Below are 25,352 nucleotides of genomic sequence, written 5' to 3'. Positions count from 1 at the left end.
GTTGGCCCAGCTACAGAGGATAGGATTTCCCTCAAGCCTTTGCCCAGTGATGACTCCAAAAACAACAACTCACCCCGAGGCTGGAAATTCTGCTTCAGAGGGATTTCGTTCGTGCTCCGTAAACGATACACAAATTTTCATCTGAGTGGATGGAAAACGTTTGAAAGCTGCAGAAGGCAGGGAGTGAGACCAGCCCCGAGATGGAAATAATTTCCTTAATTCCTTGCAGCACTGCTGTCACTTCCAGCCATCTGTTCAGCTGGGAAGTCTCTGATAATGCAGGGAGCAGCCTGGGCAATGGAACCTCCTGAAAGCAGAGATCACAAAGAGTTCACTCATTGCTCTGCAGCAGGAAAGGAAGTGGGTGTGGGGGGAAGGAATGAAAGGATGAAACACACAGCTCGTACCCTCCTGGCTCCAGGAGAAAAGATCTGCTTTCAAGAGAACCCTGGTAATTTCATCCTTCCTTGAGGAGAAACGGTGTCCAAGATGTGGAGTGAGCAGCAGTCAGGGCAGGGCTCTGTGAGCCCAATTATCTCCCTTATGGGGTTAGATTGTCATTGCAATCCCACAGCTCTGGGGACTCTCCCAGCAGCCTGGCCAGGATGTTGAGAACAGCTTTTAGCAGTGGCTGGCTGAACACTGCAAGAAAAGCAACAGGGATGGGTTTCCCATTCATCTCTGCCCAAAACTCTGCCCCTGAGGTCTCAGCACGAGCTGAGGTTCTCAGTCTCAGTGATATCTGTGGCAGAATTACATTTTGTCCTTCATCTTTTGGGGTTTCATATTGTTTGGTATCTCTTTTTACATGCTAAGAGGGATGTGAGTTTCTCCTCTCTGCTCTTGGCTGTCACATCCATCTCTGTGGCACCTCAGGCATGCCTAAAGGATATGTTTATGTTGTGTATGGTGCAGAGGTGTAAAAAATGTCTAAACCTAATATTCAAACCATGGAAAAATGATGAAATCAGTAAATACAGAACAGGAAGTAAGAAAAATTTATGTTGAGATGTTCCTCTGGACTGCAGCTCGAGAAAGGACCTGAAAGGTTTCAATTATTGCCAAGTCAGTGGGGGTTTTTGGTAACTCTGGGAGAGCCTCAGTGCTGCAATTGTTAACCTAAGCTGGTCAAACATTTCAAGTTCCTATCTCATCTTAGTCATGACATGGAAAAACACTTGAAATCTGTCTAATCAAATGGTTCAGCAGCTGAGACAGGCCTGATGAAAACCACATTTGCTAATGCTGATACAGCTCGAGCTCAGCTCCTGCCAGCTGAAGTGCAGCCTGGCACTTGGACATAGACATGTCACCCTTGTATGTGTCACCCTTGGACATGTCACCCTGTCCAGGACACACTGACCATCATGATCCCCCTTGGGCTCCCAGGCTCCAGCAAGGGGACAAACTGACAGATTCTGCTTGAAATTTGTATGGCAAAGAAAACAGGAGCCCCATGTCTGGACATCCCCCTGATGGTGCTTTCCTGAGACACAGAGCAGTGCAAAATCCTGAGCCCACAGCTCTGCTCTTCCCAGCCAGCCTTTCTGCTTTGCAGAGTTCTGTGCCAGGTGAAACAAGAGTCTGAGAGTAACACAGGGCTCAGGCAGGCACAGGGTTGAATTTTGGGCATATGACCTCTGGAAAGGCTGGAGTGATGCCTCAGGTTTAGCTTTAATATTTTTCAGATTCTGTGCTGCCTTAATGTGTGGGTCTGGTCTTCATGTTAGGGCATGGTGAGCTCTGTGCACAGAGCAGGGAGACAAAACTGCATTTTGGGGCCATTTTGGTTCACCTTGGGTGCAGCCCTGGCTGGGCTCTTGTGCTGCCCAAGGTGGATCCATGGAGGAGATCGTTTTAATAAATCTCTGCTTTATTCTTTAGCTCTGTTCAGTCTCTGCTCTAGGGCAGCCTTCTCAAGGCATCAGTGGCAGGAGCAGGGGTAAGAGCTGTCAGCATTGTGGTCACTGCTTCCTGCAGGAAATGTCCTGACTTTGGGGGCTCAGCTGGGCACAGCACACAGCAGGAGCAGCAGGAGTGAGGGTTTGTGTCACAAAGCATGTTATCAGCGTTATCTGCTCTGCAATGCCAACTTTCAAAGCAATTTTAATCTCAGTGCACGGGGATCCCCCAAGTTTTGGTCGGAGCAGCATCAGCTGACAGGCAGAGCCACTTGAGCAGATTTTGCTGTCTCTGAGCTGCATTTCCTGCTGCCAGAAAAGGCCACCGAGTGCGCTGCGTTCGAGGAACAAGCAGCTTGAGACCTTTCCCTGCCGGGGCTCTCTCTCCAAGCCCCGAATCCCCGCGAGTTATTCAGCCGAGAGCCAGGAGAGGGTGCTGCTAATTCTGGCCGTGCTCCCGTTCCTCCTGCCAGGAGCCGCTTTCCCTGCTTCTCCCCGAGCCCCCGGAATGGGAATGGGGCACTTTTTAACTCCTGGCTGCCTTGGGTCTGCACAGGATCGGTCAGGATGGAAGAGCCCTGATGAGAAGCATCTTTCCCTTAATCGCAGCCATACGGGAGCGATCGGAACTGCGGCTGCTGTGGCAGCACAGCAAAATCCCAGAAATGCTGGGGATAAAGGGTGGGATAAAGGATGCCCCACAGCTCACTTTGCACCGAGGCTTTGCCAAAAGCCCTGGAACATGAGCTGTGCTGGATGCAAAGCAGAGGAACCGCCTCTGGCACAGGAGAATGATCACTGCTGTGTAAACAGGGCTTCTGGTTTGTCAGGGGGGACACTGGGCCAAAAAATGCATCACTTTGTAGGACTTGCTGCCCTGTTTTAGGATGAAAAGAGTTATAAACAATTTATGTAAGGGAGTTTATACCACTTTTCATCTTTGGATCAGTCACACAATTATACAGGACCTCTCTGCATCACCGACCTAAATAGTTTTTAACCCACTTGAAATGTCTGAATTGTCAGTAAAAAAAAACCAAGCATGTTCCAAGCTGTTATCCAGACAGGAACATTAAAATAATTTTCTCTGCCCCCCTCTGATTTTTCAAACCCTCCTTCTCCACACCAGCGCAATGAAAGAAATGCAGCAGGAACAAAAGAAATGGAGATGGAGCACAAGAAGCATCTTCCCCTGTGCAAGTGACTTACTGCAATCTGTTCCGAGCCCGGGCAGATGGAGCAGGTACCAAAAGCATCTTCTCTTGTCCATCTTCCCCTGACTTACTGCAATTTGTTCAGAGCCCAGGCAGAAGTGAGCCCCACTGTGCCATTCCTTCTTCCAAGGAAAAAAACCCCACACACCAGGGCAGAGTGTAAACTGTGAGAGCTGAAAATGGGATCATCATGGGACATGGAGCCACCTCAACCCAAACTCTGTTCAGAACATAAAACACCTGTCAGCACACAGATTTGGTGTATTTGTACAATATTTTTTATTTTTCAGCTGAGAAACACAAAATAGGGTAGAGTTTAAGGCATGCAATCAGGCATGAAACTTCTCTTGCTTGTTTTGTGTGCTCATACCTTCAGTGTAAGCTCTACGAGAGGGAGTAGATCCTATCTTTAATCTCTACATGAGCAACTCTGAGCACCCACTTACAGCCTGAGGTTGGATGCAATGTTAACAGTTCCTGGAATGAGGGATTTACTCCCAGGGAAACAGTTCTTTCTCTTTGTGTGATTTGTTCTGTGCCACATGGAGCAAGTGTCACCTACTTCCAGGAGCAAGTTTGTAGTAATACCAATTTTCCCCACATATACACAAATTGCAATTACAGGCATCTGCTTGCATGGGTTTAATTTCATTGCCCTTTTACTGAAAAATACAGATAATCTAATGAATAGCAAGAACATCTTTGCTTTCTGCACATTGCAAGTCTACTTGTGGGTGTTGTAGAGAAATCAAACAAACCCAGGCACCACAAAGAGAATGGTGCAACAACTTTTTACCTCTGAGGTAAAAGAGCAACTCAAAGATGAAGAATTTTGTGGGTTAAGGTATATTAGGTATATATATATATATACACACACACCCCTATATATATAGGTATATATATCTACCTATATATAAGGTATATATGGGTGTGTATATATATATATACACACCTATATATATAAGGTATATATATAGGAACATAATAGGTACTGAAATAAACTTGATAGGATTGGAGATGCTGCTGAAAAATCCATTTCCATTTCTTAATAAGTAACTTTCATCCTGTGGTAGTGTAAAGCACCTTTGTGTCTACTCATGTGGGGCATTTGCTCTGAGCAAGCAAAGACAGTACCTGAAAGGGAACATATTGCCAAGGAAATATTGGTCATAAGCAGCTACAAACTTATTGTCTCTCTTTACCACCCCACCTTTGTTCATAAGGCTCCTGGTTTTGTTTTCTATTATTACCCTTTTAAAACATGATAGTCAAAGACTCTCCTGCCTTGCTCATGCATTTTTAAAATCAATATGATTAAAAATGAATCTAGTGTGCATCCATGTGATGAATGTGGTAAGAGCTGGTTCTGCATCTTTCCCATGAATGGCCCCATGCTGAATTTTTCAGTATCACTAAGACTAATGCAGCAAACACTGGGAAAATACAAATCCCACGTCCTAAACTGGTTGAGCTGCCCACTCCCAAGGGCTTCAATGCTATCACAAGTTCTGTCCTCTGCTGTGGCAGGCATTAAGAGTTTTGTTTTTACAGTGGATTTTTAAAAGAGGTAATCCTGAGATTACAAATAGTTGGCAAGTCCAGAACTGGATGGTCCCATTTCCAAGACCTCAGCAGAGGAAAAAAAAGAAAAAAAAAAAAGATTCATGCACATGTTTAGTTCATTCTTATTCAGTAAAACATTGAAATACAGCTTAAGCATGAGGTCAAATACCACTGAAAGTGCCTGAAGTAATGGGACTTCACCATTAAATCTTTCAAGAGCATAAAAAGAACATTAACTCAGTGCATAAGAATTACACCTTACAACATGCATATTGTGGAGGCACTGACCTCTTCTTTTGATTTCCTAAAAATGAACAGGGTATGGAGCTCTAGGGGAAGAATCAGAACTTCCATCCCCACTTTTAACTAGGGAAAAGCCCATGGAAAAAACTTCATTTACACAATACCTGCAAGAGTGGCTCAGAGTTAAAAGAAATACTTAAGTCTACCAAGTGAGTCTGCATTCTCAAAAATGACAAACTAGACTTAGATTTTTAAACATTGGTTGTGACAGCAATGTATGAAACATATCTGGCCTTTCTGACAGAAAAAAAATAAGTACAAAATGTTCAAAAGCTAACTGTGCATTTAGATTAGCCAGCACATAAACAAAAGTTCAAGACAAGCAGTGCAAAAATTGGAAGAGTAAATAATGAGAGAGTGGGAAACAGCCAGACCACAGCTGTGAAGCTTGTAAATAGAGCAAGTAGCTAATACACTTTCCCAGCTTAAACTGCAATTTAGTAACAACTGCAGTGAATTAATCAAAAACTACATGAACACATGAAAAACTCTATGCCAAAATGTGCTTTGCAGTGCTGACACATTCCCAGGACAACATGGAATGCTCACTGGGAATGGGAATTGGTCTTTTTCCACCAACCTTTGATTGCACAGGGCAGAAATAAACTCTCCTTGCACTTGAGCTTGATGTGAGAGTGGCTGAAGCCCAAACCCAACTCCCTGTTCCACTGCAGCTCTCCAAAATCACGATTAGGAAACCCTGAAATATTTGAGTGGGCCAAAAAAAAATTCTGAAGGGTGATTTTAGCAGGAAAAAAAAAAAAAAAAAAAAAAGTAAAACAAAAGCAGATTTGGTGTGTTGGTCCTTTGCCAAAGCACAGTTGGTGCCCAGAGCAGGATTGGTCAGGAGACCTGGGAGAGACCAGATGCTTCCTGATAGCAGCATCTGATGTCACACTGGTATGAGGGACAAAGCCAAGCCTTGCTGAGACCAGTGTGCCCTGAGAGGGACATTTACTCATTTGCTGTCACATTTCCTAATGGCAGTTAGGAATTCTTCAGAGATTCTGCCTCTTTTGGAGCATTTGCTCCCAAGGGAATAGAGGCTCTCCCATCCTCTGAAGAAGGTGATTGTCTACTGCAAAAAAAGGGGAAATTTAGGAGATACAAAAATGAAAATCATGACTAGGGAAGTGTTTTGATCCAGCAATAAAGGCAAAGCAAAACAGACATCACCCTGAAAGAACAAAGTCACACAGGAAGGGATTGGATTCTACTGAGCTTAACCCTGAAAGATGCTGTCCCTTTATGATTAAATTAGCTGTGAATGACTCACCCACAAACTAATGTGAAATGTTCTCCTCAGCTGCTTCTCCCAGCAGTTCAGGATGTAAAAGCTAGTCCTCAAATAAAAATTACAAGGCAAAAATAAAAACCCAACCACGCTATCTCCCGTTTCTCATCACCAAGATGCCTCACAAAGGAAAATAAAAGAACTGAAAGCATTTTAACTTGTGAAGTATGAAAGGAAATTCATGCTAGGGAGGAATACCTCAGCATTTTAGCTGGGGAACAGTCCTTCCATGGGTGCTTGGTTAATAGCTGTCATGCAAAAACAATTAGTCATTCAAGCAATTAAGAAGGTAAGTATCTCCTAAAAAGGTTCTGAGCTTTCCAAGCCCTAAATGCAACTGCTATGAACCTAGACTGTTCCTGAGTGTAATTTCCTTATTGTAGGGCCTCTCCTGAGGAGATCCATTGTGTCTCATGTGTTGTAAATTCTTGATGCTCTTTTAGCTGCAGTCTGAGCCTCTGGGGAGTTCTCCTCTTGCTCCTCACTCTTCTTATGGTTTAGGAAGATGTCTGACTTCAGGAAGCGGCTGTAGCTGTCATACTTCATGAGGTTGAATATCTGGGAAGAGGAGGGAAAATACAAAGCAAATGAGCTCAGCAAAATGAGAATTTCAACGACAAGGATGCTGTAATTCCCATGTACTAGCTGTACAATGTTCTGTCTGTACTAGAGGATTACATTTTAAAGAAATACACTTGCAGCTGTCCAAGGGGCAGCATGCAGCAAACAACGTTGGTTCCACGGTCACTGCCTGGCTGTACCACCCACGTTAGTTTAAAAATCAAATTGCACTTTTCACAATAGCCAGCTCTGCACACCTGATACTGAAGGTGGGAGGTTCCACGGCTGGCTCAGGGAGGAGATGCACTGAGAGGGACAAAGCAGAGCTCTGAAGAAGGAGAGGTACCCTCTGTGCACCTTTCTGGCTGCAGTGACTCCTGAGGGCTGCACAATAACCCATGCAGAGCACTGGATAACCCAGGAAAGCCTCTGAGTGATTCACACAAATACTGAAACACCTGGTTCAGCCAATATTCCTTAAACCTTCACCAATCCTCCCACCCTTGTCAGACAGAATGCCAAGAGTGGTCTCAGGCCAGATGAGAAATGTTGCAGGAACCTGCCACAAAGAGCTGACCTGGTGCAGATGTGCTTTGCCAGTTAAAATGTGGGTTTAAATTGCTGGTGGATTAAACCTGTGTAATTATACTTTTCACCAGGCCAAGAGATTCTCACAGCCAGCATGGAAACACAAAGTCAGCCCCAAGCACAGCTTTTCACTCCCAGGGCTTGAGCTCAGGCTCATCCCTCAGCATCACTTCTGCTCTTCTATTTACACCCACTGCAGACCAAAAAAAAAACCAAAACAACAAAACCCTACAATTCTTCTGGAGTTTTCTGAAAACAAAAGTGTTGGGAGAGGAGCCTGGATTCTGTTCAGGTGTCAAGGTCAGGACTATATTTTGCTTGGTGTTGAAACAGAGGGGAAGGGAAAAAAGTAAACTTCAAAACTATAATTGAAGCAAAACCAAGGCCAGCCTCACCCTCAGTCTATTATTTCACTGGTGGAGCCTCTCTGAGTCATGTTTCAGGACAGATTTTTTTTTTTTTTTGATACTCAGAATAACTGAATTTCCAAGACAAATTCCTGGGTTCTCACCTGCAGATGTGGCTACTCCATGTGTGGATAACTCAGCTTTAACTTTACAAGCCTCACTTGTAACTGATAGCACAATCAGCTAACAGCTCTCTGCTAGGAGGAAAAAACCAATCTCAAACTGCTTTTCATTTCACATCCTCGAGGAACCTGGACAGATACAGGCAAACACCTAAAATTTGACTGTTCTTGTCTGTGCACTTGCTGAAATAGCTCCCTTACAAGTAAATTACTAACCAGTAATTTACTGGATTTTACTAACAAGGTGTTTGTTTACATGTTTAAATAGTTACATTATTGTCTAAAACTGTGGAAATATTATTCTTTAAGAAACATACTGGAATATGAAAAAACATCCCAAAACACCCATTCTGTGTAGAGCCTGATCTCCAGGGTCTGAACTCTTGCTGAGTTAGGCAAAGCCAAATTATCCCTCCTGACACTGGCTAACTACAATATAATTAAATCTATCCAACCAGCTCAAGGGGGAAAAAAATTGTGAGGAAGACATTTCCTGTTAAAACATCATGCCTGTGTTAAGAACTTAGACCCCTCTTGCTCCTGGTATCCCTTAAAGCATCTCCCAGAGAGAAAGAGCATTGAAGATGAAGATCTTGTGCAGTCTGGGCAGCCAAATACACAGAGCAGAGTTCACAATCATGTGCCAAAGCAGACCCCTCCTTTCCCCCTCCCTCCTCCTCCTCCTCCTCTCACTGCTTTGTGGAGCAGGAACATTCACCCCGCAAGCATTCTGGATTTCTGTGAGCCACTCTTACCCCACTCCATTCAGCACAAAGAAATGGCCTGGGGGCAGCTGGGGCCACCCCATGGGCAGCAGCCACAGCCCACCAGTGTCCCCAGTTAAACCAGGAGCTCTTTGGGGGCATCAGCCAACCCCACCAGTGTCCCCAGTTAAACCAGGAGCTCTTTGGGGGCACCAGCCACAGCCCACCAGTGTCCCCAGTTAAACCAGGAGCTCTTTGGGGGCATCAGCCAACCCCACCAGTGTCCCCAGTTAAACCAGGAGCTCTTTGGGGGCATCAGCCAACCCCACCAGTGTCCCCAGTTAAACCAGGAGCTCTTTGGGGGCACCAGCCACAGCCCACCAGTGTCCCCAGTTAAACCAGGAGCTCTTTGGGGGCAGCTGGGGCAGCCCATGGGCAGCTGAGACACCCTACCAGTGTCCCCAGCCAACCCCACCAGTGTCCCCAGTTAAACCAGGAGCTCTTTGGGGGCACCAGCCACAGCCCACCAGTGTCCCCAGTTAAACCAGGAGCTCTTTGGGGGCAGCAGCCACAGCCCACCAGTGTCCCCAGTTAAACCAGGAGCTCTTTGGGGGCATCAGCCAACCCCACCAGTGCCCCCAGTTAAACCAGGAGCTCTTTGGGGGCAGCTGGGGCAGCCCATGGGCAGCTGAGACACCCTACCAGTGTCCCCAGCCAACCCCACCAGTGTCCCCATTTAAACCAGGAGCTCTTTGGGGGCAGCTGGGGCAGCCCATGGGCAGCTGAGACACCCTACCAGTGTCCCCAGCCAACCCCACCAGTGTCCCCAGTTAAACCAGGAGCTCTCTGCAGAACTGAAGCTCCTGTTACCAGCACTGCTGAACACCAGATTGTGGCCTTTCAGCTCTGCCTTCTTCTCCTCCAGACCCACAGTGCCAACAGTGCTCAGCTCTGCTCCTCAGAGAACAAATTACACCGCTCCTCATAACTTTATAAGGATTGAAAGCTGGAGAAGACCATAACTCTTCTGAGCCATTATCTAACAGCAATAAACAGTAGCTTCAAGCACTGGAAACTTGCAATGACCCATAAATGCTCTGCATTTGTTTTTGAAAGCTCACAGATTTTCTTCCCACACTAGAGGGATTCCTCCACCACTAGCCCAGTGTGTTTCCAGTTCAGGTATTGCTGATCCTTGGCTCTCCATGTGCATGTCATTTATAAACAGCAAATATTTTAACTCCAGTGTTCTCTCCAGCTCCACTCACCCTGAACTGCAGTGCTAAGATCTACCAGAACAGTTCCTTCCCTTTACTCAAGTCAGAACTTTTTTCATTAAAAACTTTTTTTCTTCACATTGAAATTGGGTTTCAGTTATTTCCACTGCTATTGTCTTGCAATCTGCCTGAAAAACAGCAGAACCTTTGCTCCTCAGACCCCTCTAAGTGCCCCAGCCAGTGTATTCAATACCTGACTGAAATGGGCTGAAAACCCTGTTTAAATCACTGAGCTGTTTCTCCACAAAAGGAAAGAGCCAAGTGGAAAATACAGGTAGTCCTGAGGATGGTACAGGAATTAAAAATAGTACTGCAAGTGCTGGAAAGCTGCAGATAAGAATGACTCACTTCATAACTTATGCTTTGAAATCAGCTGAATATCAAGAAAATTTATCACCTAAAGACATGCCTGCAAAATTGCTAATTTCTACCAGACCTCCCAGGTTCTTTAGGGAAAGGCAAAGCAGAGACCAACTCCTCTAAGTCTTGCATGTTGCAGAAGAGGAGGGTTTTCAGCAAACTGTGCTACATTCATATCAAGATAAACACCAAAGCAAAGTAAAATGAAGAAATTTGAGCTCTCAAGGAAACCAGGGGCAACTACAGAAACAAACATCAGCAATGACTCAGAACAAGTGAATACACAGGAAAACAAAGGCACTGAGTTAGTCTGGGTGATTCTCAAGCTACCCACGCAGGGACCCTGGAGAAAACTCCAGCCAGTTGTCCAGGAAGGTCCTGAGCTGGAATTAGAATGATTGTATTGATTCTCCTTATTAACTGGTTGTAGTGAGATGGGGCCAAGAACCTGGAATATCTCAGAGCAGCTGCATTAATACCCCCAGCATGGACAACCCAGCTCTGTGCTTACCTGTTCAATGATGGCTAGAAAGCAGAGCTCACCAAAACCAGACAAAAATGAATGAAACTGTGTTGTTGAAATAAATAACTTTACCTGGTCCTGGAGCTTCTGGAACATGAGAGGGTGAGGTGTCTCCAGGATGGTCTCACTCAGACGGGACTGCCCCTCAACATTGACCTGGGAGGAAGCTTTGCTGGACAGGAAAGTCATGTAAATCTCTTTAGCTTTTTCCTGCATCTGCAAAAGGAGATTTATTTAAAGAGTTATTTGCTGTGGGAATGTTGTCTGCATCAGGTTTATCTCACTTGTGTTATGTTCATTTGTACTGGAAGAGGAACAGGTCAAAAGCTACGCTGGGATCAGTGAAAGCTGCCAGAATTCAGCAGGTTGGGATGCCTGAATCTCAGCAGCCAGTGTAAAACTGCCCAGCATCATCAACTACACCTTGTCTTTGCTTTTGAGACAAATGGTTTTCCTAACAGGTCATCAGTATGGGCAAGAAACCCAGAGGAAGAAAAACTGGGAACTTACTACAAGGGAAAATAGAGTGAAAAGTACAAATTAAGAAAACAGCAACAGCTTGGCTAATTGGCAATGATAAGACTCTCAATAGGCTCTGAGAGTTGATAAATAAGGGCCTGACCTGCCTAAAGCTGTTTGTTGGTATTTGCCCTATTTCAGAGCTCTTCCCTTGTCAAACAAATAACAGCAATAACATCTTGACCCCACCAGCATCTTCAAAGCAGTGAGTGGCCACAATCCCCTGAAGTTCAAGGAAAGGCCCCTTAACAGATGGTTGGATGAGAGGAAGCCAGAGAGGGAGAGCAGAACCAAGGCAGGCAAGGGCCCAGCCCCTGCTGCAATGTGAATTCTGCATGCTGAGAGCCAGCAGCTGCTCTGGGCCATCTGAGCCCTGGGCACTCAGCAGGGCCCCCAGGGTGCCCCTAATGAGCAACCACAGCCCCACAGCAGCCAAAGGGATGTGCCTTTGATGGGGATGGGGCTTGAAGAAGGAAGCATTTAAATCCTGCCCATGAAGGAGTGTCAGAATTACTTCCATGTTTTACAGCTGAGGTACATTTACACTCAGGGGTAATTAGAATAAAAGCTGCCTGTGCTTGAGCATTCAGGAGGCCTAAAGAGCTGGGGACTCTCACTGCTGAAGGGGACACTCATGCTCTAGAATTCCTTTTTAAAACTCATTATTCATCTGGTGGGTAGAACATTACCTGTCAAGTGCATTAGGTCACAATGAACTGTTTTTAACCATTTCCAACTTGTTTCACAGCTCAGGGAGGACTGGGTCAGCCACTTCTGTTCTAAATGACCAATTAATCCAAGGGATCAAAGGTGTGACTGCTACAAGTGGCACAGTTAATGTCCCAATGAGGGCACAGCAAAGGGGCCTTCAGCTCTTATTGCATGAAAAATTGTATTGCCAGTCCCACCCAAATGACTCCTGAACCTGCTGTCCAATCTCAACCATACCTGAGAGAGGGGCAAAGGACTGAGAAAAACATTACCCTCCTGCTGAGTCAATGGAAAACCAGCAGGAGAAAAGAAAGGGAGAGGAAAAGCAGCACAAGCACCAAGGGAAAAGCTGCAGTCTGAAGTTCTCTGCTGTGCTTGAACTGCCAGGATGTTCTCTGCTGCTGGCTAATCAAGGCAGATGTAGCTGCTTGCCCAAGGACACAGGAGCAAGCTGGGCACTACAGAGAAGGAGCAGAGGGAGGCTGGAGAGGGAACACAAAACTAGAAGTAACTGTGGGGAAGTTTAAAGAGCATGGAGAGGAACAACAGGACTGTGTGGGAGGCCGCTGAAACAGGGAGGCACTTTGGATTTTGTGAGGAAGAATAACAAAGAAAGGAAGTGAAAGAGCTGTGGTAGGGAGAGGAGGCCATTGCAGAGACACAGAGGACCTGGCTTTACAGCAGTGGGGAAATTTGGAAATTTTGCTCAGCTGAAGGTTACAGGTTCTGCTGCAAATAGAACTGCTCTGTGCTTCAGCAGCACAGCAGCTGATTAACTACAGCTTATAATTTGCTTTAAAAAGAAAGAACAGTCAAAGCTGCCAGTGTGCTCATACACCCCCCAAATGTCACTCAGGCAGAGCCAGGTTCAGGTGGAGGAGGCAGAGATTGTCCCTGTTCGCTCGGTGACATTCTCTGCTCTGCAGCAGCCTCAGCTCAGGGGACCCTGGAACTGGAACAGCTCTTAAGCTGGGCTCCTCAAAGCTCACAGGTGGCTATTGAAGGATTGCTGGCAGTCCCCAGCTCCATCTGTGTGCTCTCCCCAGTGTCCCTGCCAGATTCCCATTTGGAGCATGAAGTTCTGTCCACAGCAAACCCCCCTCGCTATTCCCAGCGCATCCAATATTCCTCCCCACTTCCTCCTTTCCTGAGGTCAAGCTCAGCTCCCAAGCATGTGTGGCTCCCAAACGAGCAGAAGGGAGCCCCAGATGCTCAGCAGACCAGGCTCCAGCTGTGCAGCATCACCCAGCCCTGCTCAACCCTTGCTGCATTCCACATGGGAAGCAACAGAAGAAACCCCTGAATGTACAGGGCTTTGTTCTGGAATCATTCACTACAGCACTTCAACATGGACATTTTGGTGGGTTTTAGCAATAGCTGAAAATATTCCCTGTTGTTGGAAGCATTTATTACAATCTGTAACTTATTTTCATTTATTACAGTCTGTAGTTTATTTTTGAAGCTCGGCTGCAAGAGGAGAAACATTTAAACCCTGGGAAGCAGCACGACTGACATGTTGTTTATTTCATTAACAGTCACAAATGCAACAACATGTGACTAGCTCCAACAAAATATTTAGAGTTATATTTCATTCCCTTATCCCCACCACTCCCATTTCAGTAATTAAATTCATGCCCTAACACAAGGGTGGCAGCAGAACTCACTGCTACGAGTGGAATTGATCCCATTGTTTTCTCAAGCTTCACCAAACATTAAATCTGTATTTTAACTTCAATTTTAAAGGAAATTTTTTTTTTTTGAGTTACAGAGATGTGTCTTGAGCTGAGGGGGAACTTTGTACCTTTCTGCTAGAAGAAGGGGGGCAGAACCCACCATAAACCTGTCTAGAGCAGCAATGCACTCTGCCTGCTGCCTTGCTGTGCAGCTGCCAAAGATCTGCCCTGCTCCCTGACTCATCCACCGATGGAACAGCAGCCCCTACAAACCCAAACACTGCCCCAGCCTGGCAGAGAAAGGACAACAAGAAATATCCCTGGCACAAGGGATGCTTAACCCACTGCTCTGTGCTGACCTTTGGAAAAGTTTAAACTGAGCAAGTAGAACCCCAGGCCAGAACTCTCACCTCCAGTAATGAAAAGTTTATCTCATCCTTTAAAAATAGGAGGGGGAAATCCCATTCATAGAATAATGGAATGGTTAGGGTTTGAATTAACTTTAATTTTGAGATAAAGTAAGTTTGAAGTTACTTTTTGAAATTACTCAGCTACTTCCAGCCCCCTGCAGGGACAGGGGACATCCCCAACTAGATCAGATTGCTCACAGCCCCATCCAGCCTGGCACTGAACGTTTCCAAGGATGGGGCACTGATCACCCCTGTGGGAAACCAGTTCCAATGTGTCACCATCCTCACATTAAAGAATTTCCTTCTCTTTATTCCATAAAGAATTTTCCTCTTTATCCAAACTTGCCCTATGTCAGTTTGAGGCCATTTCCCTGTCCTGTCACTCCATCCCTGTGTCCAAAGTCCCTCCCCAGCTCTCTTCAAGCCCCTTTAGGCCCTGGAAAGTCTCCCTGGAGCCTCCTCTTGCCCACCCCCAGCTCTCCTAGCCTGGGTCCAGAGCAGAGGAGCAGAGCTTCTTCAGCCCTTGGAGCATCTCCGTGGCCTCCCTGGACTGCCTCCAATCTGGGTTAAATTGATATCAGCTTCATCTGACCAAGAGCCTCAGTGCCTGTGAGCTAATCTGTGTGGGAAACCAGTTTTAAGGAGAAGTGAGCTACAAAACAAGTAAAAAACTGTTTTTAGAATGCTGTGTGCACAATGGAGAGATGAAAAGGGACTTCTGCAAGAGTCACTTCCAGAAGAAAAATCCACGCTTCATGCTACCATAAACACTGGAAAGATTTCTATTTTTAGTGCTTTTCCTAGCTTTGTAAATTATCTAAACAAAGCCACCCATAAGCAGTAGCTACAAAAATTTACTGTAAGTCTGTGTCATCCTAAAGCACATTTATTCAGGCTTTAGTTATAATAATTTGGGCAACCCCAGACTCCAGGCTGACCACACTATGGAATGACTGGTACTGGATAATTAACCTAAATAGAACCTAGTTAAATCTCTGTCCATTCATTTGGCAATTCATTGAAGGATTCACCAAGCTCCTATCCCTGCACATCACTTGAACATTTTCTCTACTGGCATACTAAATTAGCAATCCTAAATCAGCTAGAAATATGGAAATTATTTAGCAAGGGAAAATATGATTATTATCCCACTGAAAGCGTGGGACTTTACAGAAAAGTTGACTGACTGGTTGTTCTTTCCTCAAGACTTTCTGTATTCCTGGACCTTAATGAGGGAGGGAAGCAGCTGAATACACAAAACTGGAATTACTAAATGTTACAAAGTTCACAGACAAATTGAACATTTCCCTCTTCTTGCAAAAAAACCCAGTTTTGTTGTATTTTTATGGATTTATCAATACTCAAAAAAACCTCACAGCTAAACCCAGCAAAATTGTTTCGAGGGGATTTTTTTTCAGTGCAAAACACAGGATATTTACAGAAAGCAGACTCCCCTATGCAAAATGCATTGTTTGGAAAAACAGGGAAATTTTTTTGCTGTTGAAAATCTGCTGGGAAACTGTTTAAGCTGACAATATTTGACTGACTTTAGGAGAGGAATCTGCAGTCTGGACACAGCCCTCTTAGGGCTGCTCTTCTTAACACCTTTCCTAACCCATCTCTATCTGATTCCTGTTCCTGGGCATTCCTGGTGTTCCTCCAAGCACACCCAATCCCACAGCACTCCTGGGAAAGCTGCAGCCCAGGGCTGGCACAGGAGCACTCAGTGCTGGGCTCAGCCCTGCCTGGATGGGACAGAGAGGGGTGGGGATGGTGCTGCATCCAGCTGGGGCCAGGCCCAGGGGTGTCCCTCAGGGCCCTGTGCTGGGGCCAGCTCTGGTCAATATCTTTATTGATGATATGGATGAGGGGATTGAGTCTTTCATCAGTAAATTTCATAAATAAAATAATTAAATTTCATCAGTAAATTTGCGGAGGACGCTGAGCTGGGAGCTGTGTCCATCTGTTGGGAGGCAGGAGGGCTCTGAAGGGAGACCTGGAAGGGTTGGATGGATGGGCAGAGTCTAACAGGATGAAGTTTGATAAATCCAAGTGCCCATTCCTGCATTTTGGCCACAACGACCCCTGCAGTGCTCTGGGCTGGGGATGGTGTGGGTGAACAATGCCCAGGCCCAAAGGGACCTGGGGGCACTGATGGACAGACAGATGGACAGGAGCCAGCAGTGCCCTGGGGCCAAGGAGGCCAAAGGCTGCTGGCCTGGGGCAGGAATGGAGTGGCCAGAGGAGCAGGGAGGTCACTCTGCCCTGCCCTGGGCACTGTGAGGGCTCACCCTGAGTGCTGTGCCCAGCTCTGCCCCTCAGCTTGGGCAGGACCTTGGCACACTGAGCACATCCAGAGGGGCTGGGGACACAAACCCTGAGAGGAGCCCCTGAGGGAGCTGGGGGGGCTCAGCCTGGAGAAAAGGAGACTCAGGGCTGCCCCCATCGCTCTCACAGCTCCTGAAAGGTGCCTGTGCTCAGCTGGGGCTGGGCTCTGTCTGCAGCAGCACTGACACAACCAGAGCACACAGCCTCAAGGGAAATACAGGCTGGATAGCAGGGAAAAGATTTCACAGAAAGGGTGATAAAGTTCTGGGATGGCTGCCGGGAGGTGGTGCAGTCCCCATCCCTGGGTGTGTTTAACAAAGCCTGGATGTGGCACTGGGGGCCAGGGTTCAGTTGAGGGGTTGGGGCTGGGCTGGACTCGATGATCTTGAAGGTCTCTCCCAACCCAGAAATTCTGTGATTCACTTGGAAGAGGTTTAAGGGCATTTTCCCACTCTCACCTCTTCATGGTGCCAAATGTGCCCTTTGGCAACAAGAGCTACCTCAGATAAAAAGCATAAAAGTGGGATTTCAAATAAAAAGACCTTTAGGAGTCTGACACTCAAGGACAGGGATACTCACTTGGAGTTTTGATTCTACTTAATTCCATATTCACAGAATGAGCTCTTAAAGAGCAGATAAATTTGAAATTTCTCAAGAAAACAACAAAACAAACAAAAAAAAGGCACAAAAAACATTTTGAGAAACGAGCAAACAAAACATGGTACATATCTTAGGCCTGACTCTGTGGGCTTCAAAGTTTAAATGTGAAAGTGGATCCTCTGCTCCTGGTGGATCTAAATGTAAGCCAAGATCCAAGCAGAGGGAAGAAAACTTACTGAAGGTGCCTGGTTGAAAATTTTCCAATAGAATAATTCCTACTAGAAAGGTAGAGCTGTCATCAAAATTAAAAGACTCTGCAGATATACATCAGTTTGGATAAATGTTTAAGTAAAAAAGTTTAAACAGACCCCTTATGTTTTGTAACTTGTAATTTGATAAGGCAAAATGTTTCATTTTGGTGCTGTAAAATATTTTTGTTAGGGCCATTTGTTATTTTTATGTTCCACTAAGAGCACAGTGGTGTAAATTTCCAGCTAATAGCTGCTATGCTCTAAAAAAGTCCTGAATGAAATATCTTCATATTTGCAAACAAGATGATGCAACATCACTGCATTAATAAAACTTTTGCTATTCCCTAGAAACTACAAAAAGTTCAGTTTTCAAAACATGGGAAACTTGACAATTTCAGCACTTTGTTTTGATTTGAAATAGAAATGGATTTGTTTCCAAACAATTCCACCAGGATGATTTTAGTGCCATTTCTTCAAATATATCTATTTGCATTCATGCAAAGCACATTATGCAACAGAGATGTTTTAGCTCCAGCTCTGCTAAGTAAACTTTGTTGACAAGCAGAATTTATTTAGGAAACATACCTGCTTTTTTCCCTGCGTTTTCTTAAATTCTTCACATGCTAACCAGAACAAAACGTTTTCTTCACTAAATTCTTTCTTTAAAAATTCCTAGGAAAGAGAAAAAACAAAACCACCAAGGTTAGGATCCAATTTCTCAGCTGTTTTCCCCTGTTAGCACCAGAAGCTGCCTACAATTAACTTCACCATGCGTTTGCCCAGCCCAGTGTCACAGAAGCATTTGTGCATCTGCAGGGCTGACATGGAACACTGTGATATTCTGCTCTTTGAAAGCACATTCCAGGAGGAGGATGGGCTCCATCTAATCTCAGACCATATCAGTAACTAACAGGAACAGCTCCTTCAGCCTCCCTTAAATAACTCGAGCACTTTTACAGCCACGGCTCAAAGGGAAATCCAGAAAGAGATTAATTCATTCCCAGGTGAGTAAAAGGAACCATTTTAATGAGAGTCACAAAGCACTTGGGATTCTCATGCAGCACATTTCTGACATTTTTAATGAGTAAAATCTCTACAAATAACAGTATTTCTGAATGGGATCATCAGTGGCAATAAATTCACTTAAACAAACTGAAGCAGAGGATGTAGCTGTGCTCTCTATGCTGTTTAAACACAGCACATTCCTCCAAAAGTGAGGGAGGGGAGAAAATGTACATTAAATTTATTTATGAAATGTAATGACTGAAACTTTTACAGCTCTGAGATCATCAGTTTTTTCTTTCAAGTGTTAAAAAAATAGAGACCAAGTAATGCTGGGAATTAAACAGCACCAAGATCAGCTGGGGGTGGTTTTTTGTTTTTTTTTTAAGAATTTAAAATCAGCATTTTGTTATTCTTGTTTACCTCACTTTTTCAAACCAGTCTGGCAGGAAACCATTTTACCCCAGTGCATTTTATCAGTACAGCATGGCAAAAGCACTCTGAAGTAGGCAGTTCCTATTCTTACATCTAACATGGCAAGAAGGCCTTGAAACACCAACTCACCACCCTCACCTAATTAAACTTCAAGCCATTTTGAGCTGCAGCAGCCCACACTTTGTAGTAAACTGAAAGGGAATATTTTCAGTAGAGCTGCTAAACACAGAGCAAGAGCCACGGAGTCATCAGATTGCTCCTGGGAACTCATGGCTTAAGGACAATGTGTGAGAAGTGAGAGCCCAGGATCTCAGTGACAAATAATGCCTGCCAGGAGGGATCAGTGGCTCAGGGACTGCAGTTTATCCAGCTTGTTAATCCTTGCAAGAGAGGAAGGATCCCATCAGGAAGGTGCAGCCAAAAGCCTTGCCATTGCCTTTTGAGCACAGGCTGCAGTGGCAGGGGGCAAAAGGAGCCACCTCAGAAGCTCTGCCAGCTCTAGAGGGATGTGTGCTGTGCTCACAGTGCTGCACCCTTCATGCTGAGGCTCATTCTGCCTTAAACCCTGAATTTTGTTTAACCATATTTAATATATCGACCCTAAAGCGTTTGACTCCCTCCGGGTCTTCCAGGAGGTTCTCCAGTGATGTAGCCCATTTCGAGGTTCCCTTCAAGGCTTGGTGGCTGCTGCTTGGGTGGCCCTCACCATCATTTATCTCTGGAAAAAAAAATAAAATGGACAAAACAGCATTTTCTTTAGAAAAATGGGAGTATCAGCCACGTGGATGTCCCCCCCATTTCCCCCCGCGCTCCTGATTTCTGCTGCTCTCTTTAAAGGAAACCCCATAAAACAGAAACTGAACACACACACATACATGCATAAGGAATTTTTGCCTGTAAGGAGGCAAAAACTCCTTGCAGCCACATAATTCATGAGCATGCAAGGAGGCAGTGTCACTGCTTTAGAGGGGTCCAAGCACCTCCTGCCTGGGGAGCACAATGACCACACCAATGTCCATATTCTGCTCTGGCACTGTCAACAATGTTGGCTTCTCTAAAGGAACTTCTGGCCAGTCACACATGTGAAATTTATTTTTAAGAAGAGAATCATCACTGGGAGCTGGATGCTCAGTAAAAGCAGAGAAAGAAAGAAAAATAATGGTTTGTTTAGCAGGAGGACCAGTCCAAGATATTAACCCAGCCCAATGGGAGGAAATACACTCAGCAGAAGAGCATCGCTCCAGCTGAGTCAGCCTGGTTTTGGGCAAGAGGGTGATTTTACTCTTTCCAAGCCCTGAAATTCTCCTTTCATAAGGTGTACTGGACTGTGCCACATCTGATCTACCAGCCAGCCTTCTCACAGACAGGAAAGATGGAATACAATTCCTATTTCCTCTATCCCAGGAACAAGTGCATTTCATTCAAGGCTGGCGACGGCAAAAAACCCTTCAGAAAACCCATTACTTGGAAAAACTCCAGGAATGCTATTGCTCATCTGAAAAACTCTAACACAGGCATAAAGTGCTCAGCCTCCTCTCGTCTCACACACAAAGTGCCCTGGGAACACAGGAGGGAAGTCAGAAGGATAAGAGCTGCACTTCAGGTCACTGTGCACTGGGGAGATGCACAAAACCCTTACTGCAACCAGTAGAGCTTCTATTTATAACTCCTTCATTTCTCCCTACCAACTTACTGGAAATCTGCATCTGCTTAAGCTCTGCTTTTAAAAACAGTTCTTTCGCCATGAAACTAACCCTCATTAAGTATCTCAAAAAACTCTCTATGCAGAAATACACATATATTAATATTTGTATTTAAATACACACTAGCAGGTGCCCTTTCCAGCTGGTGACTGAGGTTAAAGCCCTACAAAATATTGGCATGACAGCAGAGGCTCCTGAGCTTTGGATGGTGGGGACCTGTGGAGTCTGCTCGTTTCACCAACTGCTCTAAATGAATGAACATCTTTTCTGCCTTGATAGGGAGGGGATTTTGTTTTAAAAATTCTGCTAGTTTAAAGGTCAGGAGCCAGACCTAAGGATTGTCTCCAAACCACAGCTGCAGCCTCGCCATGTGACAGCAGCACAGCAAGTTAGCACTGCCTCAGTTTGCCCCCCTTCGTGCAAAAGGATGTGGTTCTTGATCAGCACTTGAAAAATTTGTTTTAGAAACCTGACTCAAAGTATTTGGGCGTGCAATCTCAGTAAAATCTGTGAGGTTGGAGTGGGAATGGCCGAGTGTGTTGCAGCAGAGCACAAAGCCCTCTGAGGAGCTGGGATGTGCTGCTGTGTTCATGCTCACCTGGGAGAGGCATGGCAGCCCTGGGTGTGCAGCTGCTGCTGGCTGCAGAGCCAGGCCATTCCCCCTCTGAGCATGGCTTAGCACACAACAAAAGGGGGAAACATTTGATTTCCAGAGTTTCTTTTCCAGTCAAAGCTGAAGTGGACACTAATGATTACTTAGTGGCAAAGCAGGTGTTTCAATGAGCCAATGCAGACCCAGTCCCTTGAAAGCCTAAAAAAAAAACCTGGTGGGCAAAGGCCAGAATAAATCCGTCCAGAAACTGAGGATACATCAATCTGCTTCTCTTCTGCTGCTTTGACTGATCTTCCACTACACTGCTGGCCATTCTCTACCCTCCCTGATCATCATTTTCCCCATTTTCCTCTCACTTCCAGCCCAGCCAGCACAGCCCAACTCTACCCCTGCATTCATGTTCTCTCCTCCTTGTCAGCCTCCAAACCCTACTCCCTCTAGTCCCCTTTTCCCTGCATTCTTCTCCTACAGCCTTAACTTCAAAACCAGAATTTGTTTCAGAAGGGAGGACCTACATGAGTGTCCTGGTGTCCATTCTGCTGAGCCCTGCACAGAACACTGCCACTCAGTTTATTTCCTCACTTAACCAGCTCCCCACAGCCCAAAAAATACCTTGGCACAGAGACAAGGGTTGTCTGTCCATTGCAACCCTTCCATTTACCCCTTGCCTCATTTATTCCATTTCTCCCTGGCCTCATTTCTGTCCCCAGAGCAGAGGCTGAGGGGTGTCTCAGGTGCTGGGCAATCCCAGAGGTGCAATCCCAGCTCAGCCCAGCCGACAGCTCCCAGCACTGCCCACCCAAGGCTGGGGACACCAGGCTGAGCCCCATTAATGCCCATGTCCAGCGTTCCTCTGCAGCCACCACAAAACATCAACATCCCCTTCAGCACAAACATAAATAGGCTGCAAATTTCCTACCCTGAAATTTTATGAGGCTATTAAAGCTGCTGGGTATTTTTACTATACCCCATTAAATATGCCATCACCAGCATTTATTCTAATACAAAAGTGACCTGATATCCCCTCAGTCAGGATCATAACTTCCCGCTCCACATGCTGGTTTCATGCAGCAGATTTAATATGTGATTTTCAGATTTTTTAAAAGACAGGAAAGAGGTTTTCCCCAAAAATGACCCCAGAAGCTGATCCCCAAATCTATCTCTATTACTAAATTACCTTAAAAATTATACTTTCACTGAAGAGCAAATTAATGAGTCTGAAAAAAATTCATTTGAGGAATACAACAGTGTAGTTACATGAATGATCCTTCTGACACCAATTTATCTCTGATATTTATAAAAAGACAACTTCATCCTGTTAAAATCATCTGCTGACAAAGTTCAGTAACATAGCCTTGGAAACAACAAGCTTGATCCCATTGAATAACAAGACCCCAAATGTACATACATCTGTATGATCATTTAAATGAGGAAGGCAGACATTTGCTGTTACTAAAAACTGGGAGATAATTTTGTGCATCACAAAGGGCATCACAAAATGGCAGTTCTGCCAGCAATATTTCTGTCAAAGCAACACACAGAATACGCATCAGATGATAAATAAGCCAACTGCATTTCTTACATTACAGTTCATTTATTACATTATCACACGCTAATTAAATTTCAGAGCAGAGCCTGCTGCCTTTTGCATGGGCTAGGAAGCAAGAGGCAGAGAAAGGCAGCAAGGCACGCAGAGCAGAGCTCAGTTGTAAGAGTTTCTGCTGAAGCAAACTTTCCACTGAGTTGGAAATGTGCTTCAGAGCCGCCACGGCTCGCACGGCGTGCGGGGAGCAGCCAGCTGCTCCTACCAACGCAGCAAATGATTGAGTGCTTCTTTTAACAGCACCATTCTTCAGAGCACTCCGTGCTCAGCCAGTTGCATTATCTGGAGCGTTATTTTAGAGGGAAAGCTCGCAGGAGCTGCCTTGCCATCACACAATGGCACTGCAGCAGCAGGCTGCAGATAAAGGCTCTTTGTGCGCGCCACAACGGTAAGAGCAGCGCTGAGAACGCCGTAATTATCAGCTGAAGGGTGCTATCAAAAAATGCCAAATATTTGCATCCTCCAAACAGGAGCTTGGGCTGAAATCCCAGGAGGTATCAACACAATATGTACAACTTTGCAGGTCAGAACTCACAGTCCTGGCCCTTGTTTCTGACAAGCGCGAAGAGCAAAAACCTGCGGGAACCCCTCAAGCGGAGTGATTCGGACACGGCTAATTGAGTTAGCCACGCTGATCACCCTGCCCCCCAAAGCACGGCCCACTGCAGCCCTTTCCCAAGCTGCTGCCACTCTCCAGCTGTTGATACCGTGGCCTTTGTGGCCCCATATCGAGCAGCACAGGCTCACACACCCTCACAGAGTCCTGCTGAGCACATCCCTTCCAGCTGCCTGTCCTGCCCATCTCCTGCCTGCACACCCTTCTGCACACCCCCTAACAAACAGCAGCCACACAAACACTCACAAGGACAAAAGCACCATGCAAGCAGCACATTCCTCACTCCACATTTAAGCATGGATGTACAACAGGAAAAGCCACTTCCATCTCTTTTGAAGAACTTATGACCAGTCCTCCCCTCATCCACCTGGATCATAAATCTGCAAGCTACGAGCCTTTATTATTACTTTAAGAGCACTCTGAATACCTTGTCTTGTCCTACAGTCACCAGAAAGCCTACCCAGCAACAATCACCAGTCTGGAATTAATAAATCCAAGGTATGAAGCAGTGGGAAACTTCATTAGCAAGCAGCTGAAAAGGGAAAATTCCCTTACTTTCCATGTATCCAAGCATCAGCGGATGACTCCTCGCACAACAGTTTTTTCCTAGCAGCAGCTGAATTTTAGACCTTTTTGCTACAGCAGAGCTGTCCTCTCACGCGTGGGGTGTTCAGAGCACGAGCTTCAACATCCTCTTTTGACTGTCTCTAGCAACAGATGGCTACTGGATTCCACTTTTAACTATAAGGAAGGAAACTAAAGGGACGTTCCTCTTTTGTAGCATCTCTGGAATTGTTCACCAGACATATAGCCTTTAAAATACCCCCTTCCCCGCCTGCCCTCCTCCCCCTCCTCCCCAAAAAAAAAAAACAACCCAAAAAAACCCCAGAAAACCCAAACAACTCTAGACAAAGATTTCATTCGGCTTTTCTTAGAAAGATTGCAACTTCTTCCTGCACACCATAAAACAAAGTGTTATTTTCTAGGATTTGGAGATTGCAACTGTTGCCCCAAATGTCCCAGCAGTGACAGATGTCAGACATCACCCCTCGGAACCGACAGGCTCGCAGCATCGGGGATACAAAACACCCAACGGCGTCACAGTGCCTGGCTGCAGAGGGATCCGCGCTGTCCCACATTATTACTGCCTGGAAATCCCCGTTCCGGCTAGAACCCTCCACAGGCGAACTCCTCAAAGTCAATTTGGAGTAGGAACAAGCACGCTGTGATGTCCCGGGCTGTCGCCCCGGCCCCGGTAACAGCGGCAGTTCCGAGTGAAGCTGGGCTGCGGCGGCACCAGCCCGAGCAGAGGGGCCGAGCCCAGTTCCCCCTTCCGCGCCGCTCCCGTAGCGGGAAGCGCCCCGGCCGCGCATCCCCCGCGGCCCCGCGGCCTCGCTGAGGGCAGAGCGGCCGCCGAGCAGCCCCGGCCGCGGCCCCGAGCTCCGGCGGGGCCCAGGGACCGCCGTGAGCCCCGCGCTTCACCCCACAGCGCTTCACCCCCCACGGCCCGGCCCGGCGCTGCCCCGGCGGGAGCGGCCGCGGACTCGCCCGGGGGTCGCGGCCCCGTCCCCGTTACCTGAGGGCGGCCGCTTCCTGCTGAGGCGGCTCACGGCCCGGTTGAACATCCCGGGCGCCGCTCGGCCCCGCTGCCGAGCCCGAGGGCGGCCGCGCTGCCCCGCCCCGGCCCGCCCCGCCCCGCCCGGGGAGCGGCGCCAGCCCCGCACCTGCCCGGCCCCGCCGAGCGCCGAGCGCCGAGCCAGGGGCGCGGGGACCTCCCGTGCAACGTGGCACCGCCGGGGATTGCCCCCTCCTCAGCCTCCCCTGCCCAGCACAGCCACGCCGCCCCCGCTCCCACTGCCCTGGTGTTATCGCCGTGCACCCCGCTCATCCATCCCGCCGCTAGCTCTGCCCGGCTCAGGGCTCCTGCTCCTCAACCAGAACTGCTCCTGTCACCGTGCTCGGGGACACGGGATAGCAGCGTCCGTGTCCCCGCTGGGCTTTAACCACCAGCCACCCTCCTGTCCTTGCTTTAGCCACCTTGGAGCAGGTGCAAGAAATTGTGTCCTGTCTT

General features: G+C 46.6%; 1 protein-coding gene across 2 annotated transcripts; it reads right to left on the bottom strand.

The window, feature by feature from the left end:
* Positions 1–3,370: 3,370 nt before the first annotated feature.
* RGS10 (regulator of G protein signaling 10) lies at positions 3,371–24,946 on the bottom strand. Of its 2 annotated transcripts, XM_063163110.1 has the most exons (6): positions 24,858–24,940; positions 23,837–24,037; positions 19,346–19,464; positions 17,895–17,981; positions 10,890–11,033; positions 3,371–6,833 (listed from the first exon to the last, which is right to left on the bottom strand). In XM_063163110.1, exons 2-6 carry the CDS (start codon positions 23,853–23,855, stop codon positions 6,687–6,689), a joined length of 516 nt encoding a protein of 171 aa, XP_063019180.1. In that variant the 5' UTR covers positions 23,856–24,037; positions 24,858–24,940; the 3' UTR covers positions 3,371–6,686. The 2 variants fall into 2 exon arrangements, with proteins under 2 accessions (XP_063019180.1, XP_063019179.1); XM_063163109.1 differs by lacking the exon at positions 23,837–24,037 and having other exon boundaries at positions 24,858–24,946.
* Between the last annotated feature and the right edge of the window lie 406 nt (positions 24,947–25,352).

The sequence above is a fragment of the Melospiza melodia genome, chromosome 9, assembly GCF_035770615.1.
Source record: "Melospiza melodia melodia isolate bMelMel2 chromosome 9, bMelMel2.pri, whole genome shotgun sequence".
Classification (NCBI taxonomy): Eukaryota; Metazoa; Chordata; class Aves; order Passeriformes; family Passerellidae; genus Melospiza; species Melospiza melodia.
Note: the sequence above shows the minus strand (reverse complement) of the source record. Positions and strands in the feature narration are given on the sequence as shown.